The 13973-nt window shown below is 41.8% G+C and overlaps 1 protein-coding gene across 3 annotated transcripts; it reads left to right on the forward strand.

The window, feature by feature from the left end:
• The first annotated feature begins 675 nt into the window (after window positions 1-675).
• Window positions 676-12768, forward strand: LOC106565779 (DNA topoisomerase 1). Of its 3 annotated transcripts, XM_082959357.1 has the most exons (22): window positions 691-826; window positions 1271-1295; window positions 1704-1807; window positions 4350-4446; window positions 4723-4840; window positions 5008-5045; window positions 5843-5926; window positions 6221-6299; window positions 6390-6484; window positions 6676-6791; window positions 6910-7031; window positions 7167-7289; window positions 7482-7669; window positions 8452-8600; window positions 9288-9427; window positions 9511-9696; window positions 9856-9924; window positions 10117-10231; window positions 10473-10600; window positions 10857-10951; window positions 11046-11195; window positions 11403-12768. In XM_082959357.1, exons 3-22 carry the CDS (start codon window positions 1738-1740, stop codon window positions 11503-11505), a joined length of 2265 nt encoding a protein of 754 aa, XP_082815483.1. In that variant the 5' UTR covers window positions 691-826; window positions 1271-1295; window positions 1704-1737; the 3' UTR covers window positions 11506-12768. The 3 variants fall into 3 exon arrangements, with proteins under 3 accessions (XP_082815484.1, XP_082815483.1, XP_082815485.1); XM_082959358.1 differs by lacking the exon at window positions 1704-1807 and having other exon boundaries at window positions 676-826; XM_082959359.1 differs by lacking the exons at window positions 691-826; window positions 1271-1295; window positions 1704-1807 and adding an exon at window positions 1842-3886.
• Window positions 12769-13973: the final 1205 nt, after the last annotated feature.

A 13973-nucleotide genomic window follows, 5' to 3' on the forward strand; every position in this document is an offset into this window, starting at 1 on the left:
TTTTACTCCATACATTTTCCCTGACACTCGTTACATTTTGAATGGCTATCAGAACAGGAAAATGGTTAAATCCATGCACTTATCAAGAGAACACCCCTGGTCATCCCTATTGCCTCTGATCTGGCGGACTCACTAAACACAAATGCTTCCTTTGTAAATTATGTCTGAGTGTTGGAGTGTGCCCCTGGCTATCCTTAAACAAAAAAAAAGAAGAAAAAAATGAAAATTGTGCCATCTAGTTTTCTTAATATTGGGAATTTTAAATTATTTATAATTTAACTTTTCATACTTAAGTATATTTTAGCAATTACATTTACTTTTGATACTTAAGTATATTTTAAACCAAATTGTTTAAAACTTTTACTCAAGTAGTATTTTACTTGGTGAATTTCACTCTTACTTGAGTTATTTTCTATTAAGGTATCTTTACTTTTACTCAAGTATGACATTTGGGTACTTTTTCCACCACTGAATAGGACAATATTTTAGATTAAAAATAATTATATTACAACATTTCTGATAGCCGTAAGTATGTATGCATGTTTTGTAGAAACTACGTGGGACCACTGAACGCATGTGGGACGGAGGGCACGTTCTGAGGGGAGGGGGGGGGCTAAAAGTGGTCAACTGCTTTTTCCCACCCATTTAAAAAGATACGCGCATGCGCACTTATATACAATTTGGACTTAGTCTGTTACACAACTGTTTCTTTCTTCATTCTGCTCGCATCACTTCGTCGGTGGTTTCCTCCAACACGTTTCACACTTTGCTTTTAACAGATTAATAATTGAAAATGAGTGGAGATCATTCCCACAACGATAGCCAGGTAACATTTGTAATCGTTTGCCGTGTCATTGCGAAAGAGCTTTGTAGGACATTAAACTCGCTTGCTTTTTTATTTGCCTCAGCAGCCAGGCTACACTAACGTTAGCTAGCTAGGTAACTTGGCTAACTAGCCAATCAACAGTGAATATAATTGGAACAAACGTGACAGAAATACGTGTTTTGTCATACTTTCAATATTGTGGTTTTCAGATAATAAAAAGTAAAGTCCATTCAACTGAACTTTGTGGCTAACTGAGGATGGCAAAGGCACTGTGCGCTAGCTCGTTAGCCATTTTACCAGACTAGTCTCAATTGCCAACCATCAGCAGGGTTGCTAGCTAGTCGTTAGCCAGCGAGCTAGCCAACAAGTTCAAAGTTATCCAGCTAGCAAGCCATCAATCAAGGAACATGGCTAGTTAACCAATCTTTGTTTTACAATTTGCAGATAGACTCCGGCTCTCGGGTCAATGGTAAGTGTAACGTTAATGTGTCAAACAAATGTCACAATGATTTTCTCCTTCAAATTCTGACGTGTCCACACTGTAGTTAGCTAGCTAACGTTATCTATCTGCTAACATGGGCTAGTTCGCTAGCCAGACATATAGCTAGTTTAGCAAAGGGCAGAAATGGCGTCCAGAGACTAAGTCCTCTGCCTCACTCACAAGCGCCTATTGTTCAAATGGGTGGCTCTTTAATAGCTTTTAGACATTTTATAATCTCGATCTGATCACAAATTCTTAAAGAACTGGAGGTATTTTATTGGTATGCCAAATTAGATTTTGTTGTTGGCCGGCTTAAAATGCCACATTCCGAGTCTAAAAGTAAGGGTTTGGGGGTTGAGAACTTAGTCTCTGCGCCATTTTCTTTTTTCTGTCTAGCGGTCTGACTGTAGAAAACATAGCTGAAGTGCAGATGGCTGTGATATGGAGGGGAAACACGCAGGACTGTTTGTATCAAGACACGATTTCCAGCGGCGGAGGAAGTAAAATCATCTGATGGCCCCGTTTTGCTTTTAAACAACATTGTTTAGTCTTATCCGAATGTATTATGGATTATTTTGTATCATATAGAAGTTAATTTACATTAGCTAGTTGTAGACTAAAGTACAATGCGGGATATTATAACATCCCTGACAGATTTGTGGTGCAAGTTTGACAATGCACATTGACATCCACTACTAACAATTTTTGATGACTGAATTCATTGATTTGATAGCTTTGTTGGCATGGTCTAAACCACATGGCCACTGAGGCCTAACAAGTTAAAGCCCCCAGCAGTGGTATTTAACAAGTATGAATTACCTTTTTTAAGGTTTCAGAAGCTACAACATGCTTCCCCTCACCACTAAGTACCCATTTTTTGTGAAAGATTATTTCTGAACAATTTCAAAAAAGGTCATTTCAATTAATGTTTATTTCTCATATGACAGTGTATTTCTTATGGACAAGGACTCCACTCCTAACCCTTGACAGCATGGTTGGCTGCCTCAAAATCCAACAGCTTTGGACAAACTATTCATCTTTCCAGATTAGTTTTGTGTGAATCGGTTTCGAAGTCCAGATAGGGATTGGGCTTTTAACACGCAAAGAAGTGATCGCTGTCCCATTTCGAATATAAAGTTCTCAGTACACTGTATTGAATGCATTTTCTACTGTGGCACATCTCAGAATAGCCTTTCCTGCATGAAAAAATTCCCTACTCACAGTGATATTTGAATGAATACTAGGCCTATATCATATTTGGTTTGTTGTCTTGGTTCTCACCATCACATAGTGGGCTCCTGAAATGGTTGTGTGTGTCTGTTGGTAGAACATGGCACTTGACATGCCATAGTTGTGGGTTCGATTCCCATGGTGGGGCAGTATGGAAATGTGTACACTCACTACTAAGTTGCTCTGAATAAGAGCGTCTGCTAAATGACTAAAATGTAAATGTAGTGTGGGCTGTCCATTGTTGGTCAGAACAGCCTATGTCAAGCACAAAATCTGATACCTTGTTAGAACATGGAATACAGGGGTCCAATGGAGACTCAGGGGTTAAGAGTTGTCCCTGTATACAAGACATATTTATTCCTTGTTTTGTCTTCCACAGTAGTGGAGCTTGGGGCCCTGAAGTGAAAACAGCCAGTCACTGATTTGGTCTTATTTGTTAGATTTAAGATCTACAAGAAACGCTGTAATGATATACCCACTACCCACATCATTACAAGGTATATAGGCAAATAGCAGTCCAAGCTCTGCAGGGGCTTGCCCCAAAGAATCCTCAAGACGAGTTTGTTTATAAATACCATGATCCAAATTGTTTAGATTTTATTTAATGGCTCTGAAAACCTATAGCCCACATTCCTAATGCAGTCCCTAACTAATAGAATCTACCGATGCTAACATATTAATTGAATCTTGCATCTGTGTCCTCTTTGGTTTCAAATGCATTTATTTCCTGCCATAGGTGATGTCAGATCATGATGAAGGGGAAATCTGTTGTTTACTGGCGTCTCGGCCAGTAGCTTGCTTTGGGGCATAGAGCCTTGTGACTGAGTCCCTTTATTTTAAAGCCTCACACCTTTAAAAACATGCCTCGATTGCAATAGGAGAAAGTAATTTAATGTATTATGTTTCTTTGGCTGTCAACTTTTGATTGACTGTGAAGTACCTGTCTTGTATATGTATCAACTAAGGATAAAAGATTTGCATTAATTTAGCTACTATTGCTGCATGTAGGGGTTTGGTTAAGTGAAAGCAGATGGACTAGGCCTGTTAGAGCTTGCTCCCTCTTTTCATCCATGTTGCTACTGTTTCTGAGTAAAAAGGAACATCAACTGTCAATAGGCACTAGGAGGTGCTGTCGTACCATGTATGGCACATCCTCTCATGGCCCTAAGTCTGACCTGAATTATTTTAAATGTATTTTTGAAGGGTGTTCTGTTAAGTTTTTGGTCTGTCATGAACAAGGTCCCCAAATCCAAATGTGCCTGAAGTTGACTGGAGATGGTCCTATTCTATGTAACCTCTACCAACCAGTAATGTATTCCGGCTGACACGGATGCACGTACAATCCGACGGTCAGTATTCAGATTCACACCCAGGTGTTGGATGAGTGTTCTGGCCTAGCACTTCCTGAGCCAAGAGGCACTCTATCTAGTCAGTCATTCAGACATTACAGCACTGTCGAATCTTCCCATGTCTTTTTGTGCACATATTTGTATTTTGTGTATTTTTTTTCTCACATTGTCTGTTGGGTATTTTTTTTACTAACCTTTTAGTTTTACCATGGAAACTTGTCTGAACTTGTTTTGTGTGTTTCTTAAGCATAGACTGGAGTATTGTTTACTTGATGTTCCTGGTGAGGTAGATGTTTTCTTTTGTGTTTAGTATTAGCTGTTTTCACCTGCTGGGTTTAAAGAAGGGTTGAAGAAAAGTGGATATATTTACAGAATGTTTCTGTAGCCTACATGTTTCCTATTCCTTTGGTCATTATTTAGCCATTTCGTCAGTCCGCGTTTGAATAACTTTCTTATTTTGCAGATTCTCATAAGCATAAAGATAAGTACAAGGATAAAGAACACAAACACAAGGACCACAAGAAGGACAGGGAGCGTGAGAAATCAAAATATGGCAACAGGTATGACTCTCCAGTCTTTTTAAGCAGGGTTCCATAGGTGAAACTTAGTGCGTCACAAGGGCAGTAATTGACACCCACACATTTGCTTTGTTGAGGTCTATAACGTAGCTGTTTGTATGATGATTTGTCTGATAAGCAGGGTGTGTGAATGGGTGTAGGACCAGCCAGAGACTCCTAACTGTTTTATTGCTATAGTATATCCTCAAATATACACTCTTAGTTGATTTACTTATTGGTATGTTCGATCTGATGCTGATGTAATCTGTGAAATTCCAGTGACCATAAGGAGTTCTCGGAAAAGAAACACAGAGAAAAGGAGCGAATAAAGCACGAAGATGTCAGCACAGACAGACACAAGGACAAACACAAGGAAAAAGACCACAGGAAGGAGGAGGTGTGCTAATTATCCAACGGAGAGGGATGCATCGCTGCCATTTTGGTTTAGATGTGCCAATCAGTTTGTCAAATATTTGTCCAGTCTCTTCCTCAGTGAAAACCTGAATTTATAGCTCTTAACATGTCAAAAGATGCATGTTTTAACTCTTCGTTGTCATCTTGCAGATCAAGCCGAAGAAGGAAAAAGAGAATGGCTTTGCCAGGTAGGTTTGGTTTGTATTGTTCATTTGACATTTGTGCTGCTTACAAATGCTGGTTACATATCTTAGGGCCCTATAAAATCAGTGATTGTATTATATTTTTATATATATTTGTTTTATGAAAATTTTTTGCAGAAGTTTACTGTTTTTCCCCAAATTCCGTTTTTTTTCTCTCCAGTTTATGGTCTCAATCACACTTTTTTAAATAGAAAAACAACATGGGATGTTCTAAGTCCATAACAATGCTTAAACCACATCTGGAGACCACTTTTGAGGTCTGGAAAAAGCTAAGAAATGTACATTTTTGGATGCAGTTACCCTTTAAGTGCCAGAGATGGTTAGCAACATTTCTGTAGCGTTTATGTGATTCCAGAGTGTGCTAAATAAATTGCTGCTTGATTGATGCAAGTAATCTTGATATCATTCTGCCAGTTAGACATAGGCTACTTTGTATTTAACATTTAATTGAGAAGGTTTTTGAGAGCCTTTCATCTCGACCAGAAGGTTATTATTAGCATCATTGCTAACGTCTACACAGTGTAGATGTGCACGGGGGCATTCCTGTGCCGTTGCAGGAAAATACTAATCATGTGTTATGATTAACTTTGGCAAATTAATGCATTTTCTATAGTTCAATACATTAAGTTGATTTCCTACTAATTTCAATACATTTTTGAATATTGTTGAATTCCGTTATAATGTCTACATTCCGTGCGTGTTTTCCACAACAGATTTTATAGGACCCTACATATTTGATTTCAAATGCACAATGAATATAAATGTTTGAATTCTATCACCAGCCCTCATCGCGGTAAGACAGAGCCGGACAATGATCACTTCTACGACTCTCCCAAGTCCCTGAAAAGACAGCGTGACAATGACGAGTGAGTAGATCTGTACTTAACTCTGTCAACTGGCCCATTTCTTCCTTAGTCTTTGGCCCTGTTACATTTGTATGATAAAAATGTTGGCTGTAGTTGCCATGTTTAGACCAACCCCATCTGGTTTTTCCTCATTCGTTCTGTTGGGAAATGACAATGTTTGGTCATTGTTGGCTTTGCAAGAACCACACAGCTGCCTTTCGGTATGACTATGTAGTTTGGTGTAGAGAAGACCAAGATAGTTGTTGAATCTACCATTAGTCAGGCCTCCTTATAAGGTGTTTTATTTTTTTATAGAACTGAATTCAAGCCCAAAAAAATTAAACTTGAAAATGACAGAGTGGACAAGAAAGGAAAGAAGAGGAAACAAGACGAGGTACATGGAAATCTTTGGATTTCATATAGGATATATTTCAGTGATCCGTTGCGAGAAAGGAGACTCATGCGATCTTTGTTTCTTGTAAAGGACATCAAGCCCAAAAAGACACAAAAAAACAAAAAAGGGGAAGTTGCTGACGGGAAAAAGAAAGCAAAGAAGGAGCCTGAGGAGAAGTGGAAATGGTGAGTGTCATAGTTGCCCTCCAGCTGTGTTGCTGCACAGAGCTTTTGTGAAGGCACACTGACTGCCTCGTTATGGAATGCTCATTATGGTGATGGATAAAATATGGATGTTCTTTGTATCTCTGTTGGACAAAGGATTTAGTTTGTGCATCAACCATCACTTCACGTTGTTGTACCCTGTTGGACTACAGGTGGGAAGAGGAGAGGGCAACAGACGGTTCCAAATGGAGGTTTCTGGAACATAAAGGCCCAGTCATGGCAGCACCTTATGAACCTCTTCCCAGCAAAGTCCGATTTTTCTATGATGGTAAGATTAGTTCAAGTGCTGCTATTTCTATGACACTTGGTCCATTTATGAGTGGGCTTTGCTGAGTGGAAGTGGAGGGTTTGGTTGGTTGAACAAGTCTGTTGAAATCCCTCTGTAGGGAAGCAGATGAAGCTCAGCCCACAGGCTGAGGAGGTGGCCACCTTCTTTGCCAAAATGCTGGACCATGAGTACACTACCAAGGATGCCTTCCGGAAAAACTTCTTCAAAGACTGGAGAAAGGTAGTGAATGTTTAAGGCTGTATACCTGGAGTTTGCAATTGCATGTCTTAGATTTCTTTCGTATTTTTAGAAATTGTGATTTGGAACAGTACACACGTGCTCATGACTTGTCTACCTTTGTTCCCTCTCCTACAGGAAATGACCTCGGAGGAGAAGTCTAAGATCACAGACCTGAAGAAATGTAACTTCAATGAAATGGGGGAATTCTTCAAGGCTCAGTCTGAGGCCAGAAAGGCCATGACTAAAGATGATAAACTGGTGAGCAAGAACAATACTTTGTGCTTTTTCTTACATTTGTCCTTTTTTTATAACCCCGTTCAGACCACGACTGTCCAGTGAAGTTCTACATGAGGCAGTGGAGGTAATACCTGGAATCTTCAGGCTGGTCCGGTGTTCCAACGACTGTACCCAGATCTAACTAGTTTGTCTCTGGTTCTCTGCTTCTTGTAGAAAATCAAAGTGGAGAACGAACGCCTCCTACAGGAGTATGGCTTCTGCATCATGGACAACCACAAGGAGCGCATTGCTAACTTTCGCATTGAGCCCCCGGGCCTGTTCCGTGGCCGAGGAGACCACCCCAAGATGGGCATGCTGAAACGCCGCATCCGCCCTGAGGACATCATCATAAACTGCAGCAAGTGAGTGACGGGGTCCTGGGTAGGGGTGCAACGGTACATGTATTCATACCGAACCGTTTGGTATGGGGACCTCAATCCGGCCCGCACTGTGAACCTATATGAATACATAAAAAAAACCACTAGGCCATAAGGCTATGCCTACTTTGTGTTGTATGCCTCTTCAGTAAATCTGAGCTGAGAACATTTCAGGCTATTCTTTTAAGACGACTAGAGCTTATGTGCACATTGTAATCAGAATTCTAGTCTTAATTGGCATGTTTTGTAAGGCGCAGCTGGGAACTAGTTCCCGTACGATGGCGAGTGGTGGGGTCCATAAACTAGGAGTCTCAGTCATTTAAATCTCCAGTTTGGGAACATTTTGGCTTCCCAGCAGATTACGAGAGTACCCTATGCAACTGCCAACACCTCAAACATGTTGTCACATTTACACCGACATCACCCCAGTATTCCTACCACCGGAGCAAGACTGAAACGCAATAAAACACAACTTAGTATCCGCTCTGCATTCAAGCAGCCCTTCGAGCGTTGGGCCAGTAACTGAAAGGTATCCACCTTTCCCTTTCCACAGCTGATTACAAACCGTGGGTGAACCATTACACTCATAGTCCTGGGTGCAGGTGGCAATATGAACATAATGAAAGAAAAGGCTTACAATATTTTCTACAGCGCTTTCCCCTTCTCTAGATTATATTAACCGATGGACTGCTTGTTTGGACCAGATTAGTGTGTGTGTCTGGATACTTGCTCTGACTCAGCCACTCTATTCTTTCTCTCTCACACAGGGACTCCAAGCACCCCAAGCCTCCCCCTGGTACCAAATGGAAGGAGTTGCGTCATGACAACAAGGTGACCTGGCTGGTGTCGTGGACAGAGAGCATCCAAGGCTCTATCAAGTATATCATGCTGAATCCCAGCTCAAGAATCAAGGCAGGTTGACTAGCAGGTTAATCTTTATTAAGGCTCATGGTGGTTGCAGTGATGGTGCAACCACCATGTATTGTTAGCTTTTAATGAAGTCTCTTGAGATGAGTCTGCAATCCTATTCAACATTTCTCAAATCATAAAAAAAAAAAAAATGTTTTTATCCCGTTTCTCCCCAATTTCGAAGTAACCATGGCTGCAACTCCCGTGCGGACTCGGGAGAGGCGAAAGTCGAGAGCCGTGCGTCCTCCGAAACCCAACCAGGCCGCACTGCTTCTTGACACAATGTCCACTTAACCCAGAAGCCAGCCACACCAATGTGTTGGCGGAAACACTGTGCACTTTGGCGACCGTTTCATAGTTCACTGCGCCCGGCGCGCCACAGGAGCCGCTAGTGCGCGATGGGACAAGAACATCCGTGCCGGCTAAACCCTGCCCTAACCCGGACGACGCTGGGCCAATTGTGCGCCACCCCATGGGTTTCCCGGTCACGGCCGGCTGGGACAGAGCCTGGACTCGAACCCCGAATCTCTAGTGGCACAGCTATCGCTACAGTAAAGTGCTTTAGACCACTGCGCCACTCGGGAGACCCAACCTTTCTCAATTCTGTTTATTTCTTATATATTTGTTCGTTATTGTGCCCCCTGTCTCTTCCCCCTGGTTGCTGTAATGGTGGTGTGTGTTGATCTGCAGGGAGAGAAGGACTGGCAGAAGTATGAGACAGCCCGAAATCTGAAGAAGTGTGTGGACCGGTTAAGGAACCAGTACCGCGAGGACTGGAAGTCCAAAGAGATGAGGATCCGACAGAGAGCCGTGGCACTCTACTTCATCGATAAGGTGAGACTGCTGACACACACACACACACACACACACAGCTCCAAGTTTGGTTGTAACATGTTCCCTGTGGTGCTGTGCACCAGCTGGCTCTGAGAGCAGGTAATGAGAAGGAGGAAGGGGAGTCTGCGGACACAGTGGGCTGCTGCTCCCTCAGAGTGGAACACATCAACCTGTACCCCGAGAAGGATGGCCAGGAGTTTGTGGTGGAGTTTGACTTCCTGGGTAAAGACTCCATCCGCTACTACAACAAAGTCCCTGTGGAGAAGAGGGTAAGGCCTTGAAGAATTGATATTTGGTTCACCAGAACATTTTTTATGTCCTTTTTCACTCGAGTTGAACTACAATGGTTTCCAGATTACTCTCACTTCAGAGAAACTCTCACCTTGTTATTCTTATGAGTTGTAAATATTCTGTCCTCCTTTTCTTAGGTATTCAAGAACCTGCAGCTGTTCATGGAAAACAAGCAGCCAGAGGATGACCTCTTTGACCGGCTCAATGTAAGAACAAAAAAATACTTTCAATTCACGTTACTTGTGAATTGAAGTGTATTAGTCATGTCACTGGACCTTGTGAGGGAAAATGAATACCCTGACTGACGTGTGGGAATTGGATATCCTCTTGTAATTCTGCGTCTCTTGCCATCAATCATATTTAATGGTGGCATTCCTCTCTGTCCTCCATCTCTCCAGACCTCCATTCTGAACAAGCACCTTCAGGAGCTGATGGACGGGCTGACGGCGAAAGTGTTTCGTACCTACAATGCCTCCATCACTCTGCAGCAGCAGCTGAAGGAGCTCACCAGCCGTAAGTCCCCACGGTCATGAAGCCACACCCAGAGACAGGGGGTCTAAGAATGCACAATCTACCCAAAACACATTTATCTCATATTCTGGTTTGGTATGACCAGAGGTGGGAACTGGGAGGAGCTGCATGGACGACATGAGTGCTCCAGAATGATGTTGTAGATATTTGTGAGTCATTTGTAATATGGTGTAAAGTCTATAGCAGGAGTCATAGTAATGTCAATTTTCTCCCCTACTTGTAGCGGATGAGAACCTTCCAGCCAAGATCCTGTCATACAACAGGGCCAACAGAGCTGTGGCCATCCTGTGTAACCATCAGAGGGCCCCGCCCAAGACCTTTGAGAAGTCCATGCAGAACCTCCAGACTAAAGTGAGTCACGGGGAGGACACACGGCCAGTCGACCTGACAGATGAGACGGCTCTTTGCTGATGGGAGAAAAGGAAACAAAATACTATTGCTATGATTTGGGGTTTATTTGTGACTTGTTTTAGAGTTATGTTTGTCTGCTGGATGGTTATTTTGGGAATACTTGGCTCGGTAATGTCTCTTAATAGCTGCATAGTAAGAATCCAGCTATACTTGGCCTTAGTTTCACGATTATTGACGTTGATAATATTTCTACCAGATTGACGCAAAGAAGGACCAGCTGTCTGACGCAAAGAGGGATGTGAAGAGCGCCAAGGCTGACCTCAAAGTACGGAGAGACGAGAAGTCCAAAAAGTAAGTATGTGGATATGTTTGGCTTGTTGAGGCATCCACTGGTACTTGTATGCTGGGATGTATAAGTAGCTGATTCTTTCCCTTACTCCCCCAGAGCTGTGGAGACCAAGAAGAAGGCTGTGGAGAGGCTAGAAGAGCAGCTGATGAAGCTAGAGGTGCAGGCGACGGACCGCGAGGAGAACAAGCAGATTGCTCTGGGCACCTCCAAACTCAACTACTTGGATCCACGCATCTCTGTGGCCTGGTGAGACATGACCACAAACTTGTTGACAATCATGCACAACATCTTGCTTTCTCCATTGCTTGTCCCTTGGCCCACACACTGTTGCTCAGGATATGTGGCACATGTGGCTGTCTTTTGATTAGTTTAAAGTAGTGAGTTGAGGGTTTTAGTTTCGAGTGTCTAAACTCCATGAGGGTTTATCATTCTAATTCTCCTGCTGTCTCCTAGGTGTAAGAAATGGGGTATCCCTATTGAGAAGATCTACAACAAAACTCAGCGTGAAAAGTTTGCCTGGGCTATCGACATGGCAGAGGATGACTATGAATTTTAAATCCTGTTTGCAGTTTTATAATTGTGATTTCTATTGTAATTTTATTGGATACTTGTTTTTAGCTTAACCGATTATACAGAATGGCCAGCCTGACAAGGAAATTCTAGAATGAGTGTACACTCAACAAGCATGGTGAGGTTGAATGTCAGGGGTCAGGACGTATAGGCCATTACAGATGAGCTGGAGGGAGGGGGGGACGAGGTGGGTTAGTCTCTGAGGTCTGGTCGGACGTCAGATTCAAGGGCAGAACTATACCCATACCCAAAGGTGACGCGGTAATCTCTATGATTGGATGAGAACCAGTGGATTACCTTTTTTGCCTTTTGGCTCTCTTCCTCTTCAGCCACATGCACGACTTAAAGGTGTCTGAACTTTGAACTCTGGGGTCCTATTGCTACTGTATTCAACAAAAAATGACTGCTTTGTGTATTAGATTTTTATGATTTTTTTGTTCACTTGGTCTGTATTTTTAGCCCTCCCATGTATTATTAATGGATTCTATATTTTAATAGAGAGAACAGTTAAATCAAATGAAATCCTGAAGTACACCCATGCGCCTTTTGAGGAAATGTGATCTCTAGGTATGAGTTGTAGGGGGGGATAAAGACCATGAAAGCTGTGTTTTGGTGAGTGTGATGTTTTAAACTGGACTATGTTGATTGTGTACCATGAAGAGGATGCGCTGACACGGAAGGGGGAAATGCTACACCCATGTCAATATTTACATAAGCAGGCAGGATGTGATTCATTTGTTTTACAGTATCTATCAGGGACTGATTTTCAATGTAAATGTGAACCAATCATTTAATTTTTCTCCCCTTGCGTTGCCAGCATCCTCTAGATCTTTCTGCATAGTCTATCTGGTTTTAACTTTATCATTTCTAGTGATTGTTTGAGTGGAAAACAACTCCCTTATCTGTTACTTGAAGAAGAAAAAAAAAATGCTATTTTAATTTAGTTAATGGAAAATATTTTTTCCTTCCAGAAGGGTATGTGAGGGATATCAACTTTGCCAAAAAAATACAGATCTGTTACAGTTTAGGCAGTTATTTTTTTAATTGTGTTAAAGACTGAGGATGAAGAACATTAACAGGAGTTTCAATGTGAATTTTATTCCACTCTAGTGTCAGAGGAAAGTTGGTGTTTATAGCAGTAAGCTCAACTTCCTTTTCCTGTTTTTCAACCTCTTCTGTCATAGCCTCCAATCATGTTCTTGTTTTATGCTCATTGTAGGTTGAAAATGAATAAAACCCCTCAACTCCACACTTGGGGTCTATTTTGTGTTATTGCTGCACTAGACTGATAGGCCTTGCACCAAAGGGATAGTTTCTTCATTTATTTATTTTTTCAAACCTCCTCCACTGAACTTGGATCTGTCACTGGTATGTTCAGCCTGCTTTCAGTCACTTTTCAACATTTCTCTTGAATGTGTTCTGTGGTTATGTTTCAGGGGGGTTCCAGTGTTCCTAAAACCCAGTGTAATAACTAGCTCAATCTTTCCTGAGAACAACAGAACCCAGGAAGCACCACTGCCTGTTGATTTAGACCAGTCGCTATGAGGGATTAAGCAGGGTTTGGCACAGGCCTGGCTCATGTTTGGAATTCTTTAACACCTTGGATCTCTTTATCAACCCTTGACATCTTTTATTTTTAATGAAAAGATGAAGCTTTGAAATTGTACCTCTGACACACTGCTGTGTGCAGGGTGACCGAGACCAGTTAAGTGAAGACGTCAAGCACCATACAAGTGCTCTACGTAAGATTTATTATAAACGGTGGTTTGAGCACTGAATGCTGATTGGCTGACAGCTGTGGTATATCAGACTGTATACCATGGGTATTTTTTTTATTTTTTTTTTACTGCTCTAATGACGTTGGTAACCAGTTTATAATGGCATTATGGTACCTTGGAGGTTTGTGGTACATGGCCAATATACCACGGCTAATGGCTGTATCCAAGGCACTGCGTGTTGCGTTGTGCTAAGAACAGCCCTTAGCCGTGGTATATTGGCCATATACCACAAACCTCCAAGGTGCCTTATTGCTTAAGTATAACATGAATGCAGACTTCCAAAATGGTCCATTTGCACTTGAGGGCATGTTTCTGTGCTGGGATCCATTCCACATGAGCAGTAACTGAGGCTGATTGGACTGATATGCATAGTGTTTTCAGCATTGTTCAATAAATATCAGTAAGGCAAACATCTGCAGATTTCAGATATCCTCTATCGTATCAAAGGTATCTAAAATGTCTTATCTTTAAACCCATTATAATGCATTCTTTCATGTCCCTAGACTTAAGTATGGAAAATCATTCAAAGGACCAGTTAAATGCCATATCAAAAGTTGCTAGTGATCAGGCCTTGTTAGATTTGGAGTCCCAAGATCAAGCTGTTCATATTGACATAGGCCTACACAATACATTTTTGTATGGCTCTGACTACAACTTGCCAAATACAGTACACTGG

This window comes from Salmo salar, chromosome 12, assembly GCF_965601325.2.
Source record: "Salmo salar chromosome 12, fSalSal1, whole genome shotgun sequence".
NCBI classification, from domain to species: Eukaryota; Metazoa; Chordata; class Actinopteri; order Salmoniformes; family Salmonidae; genus Salmo; species Salmo salar.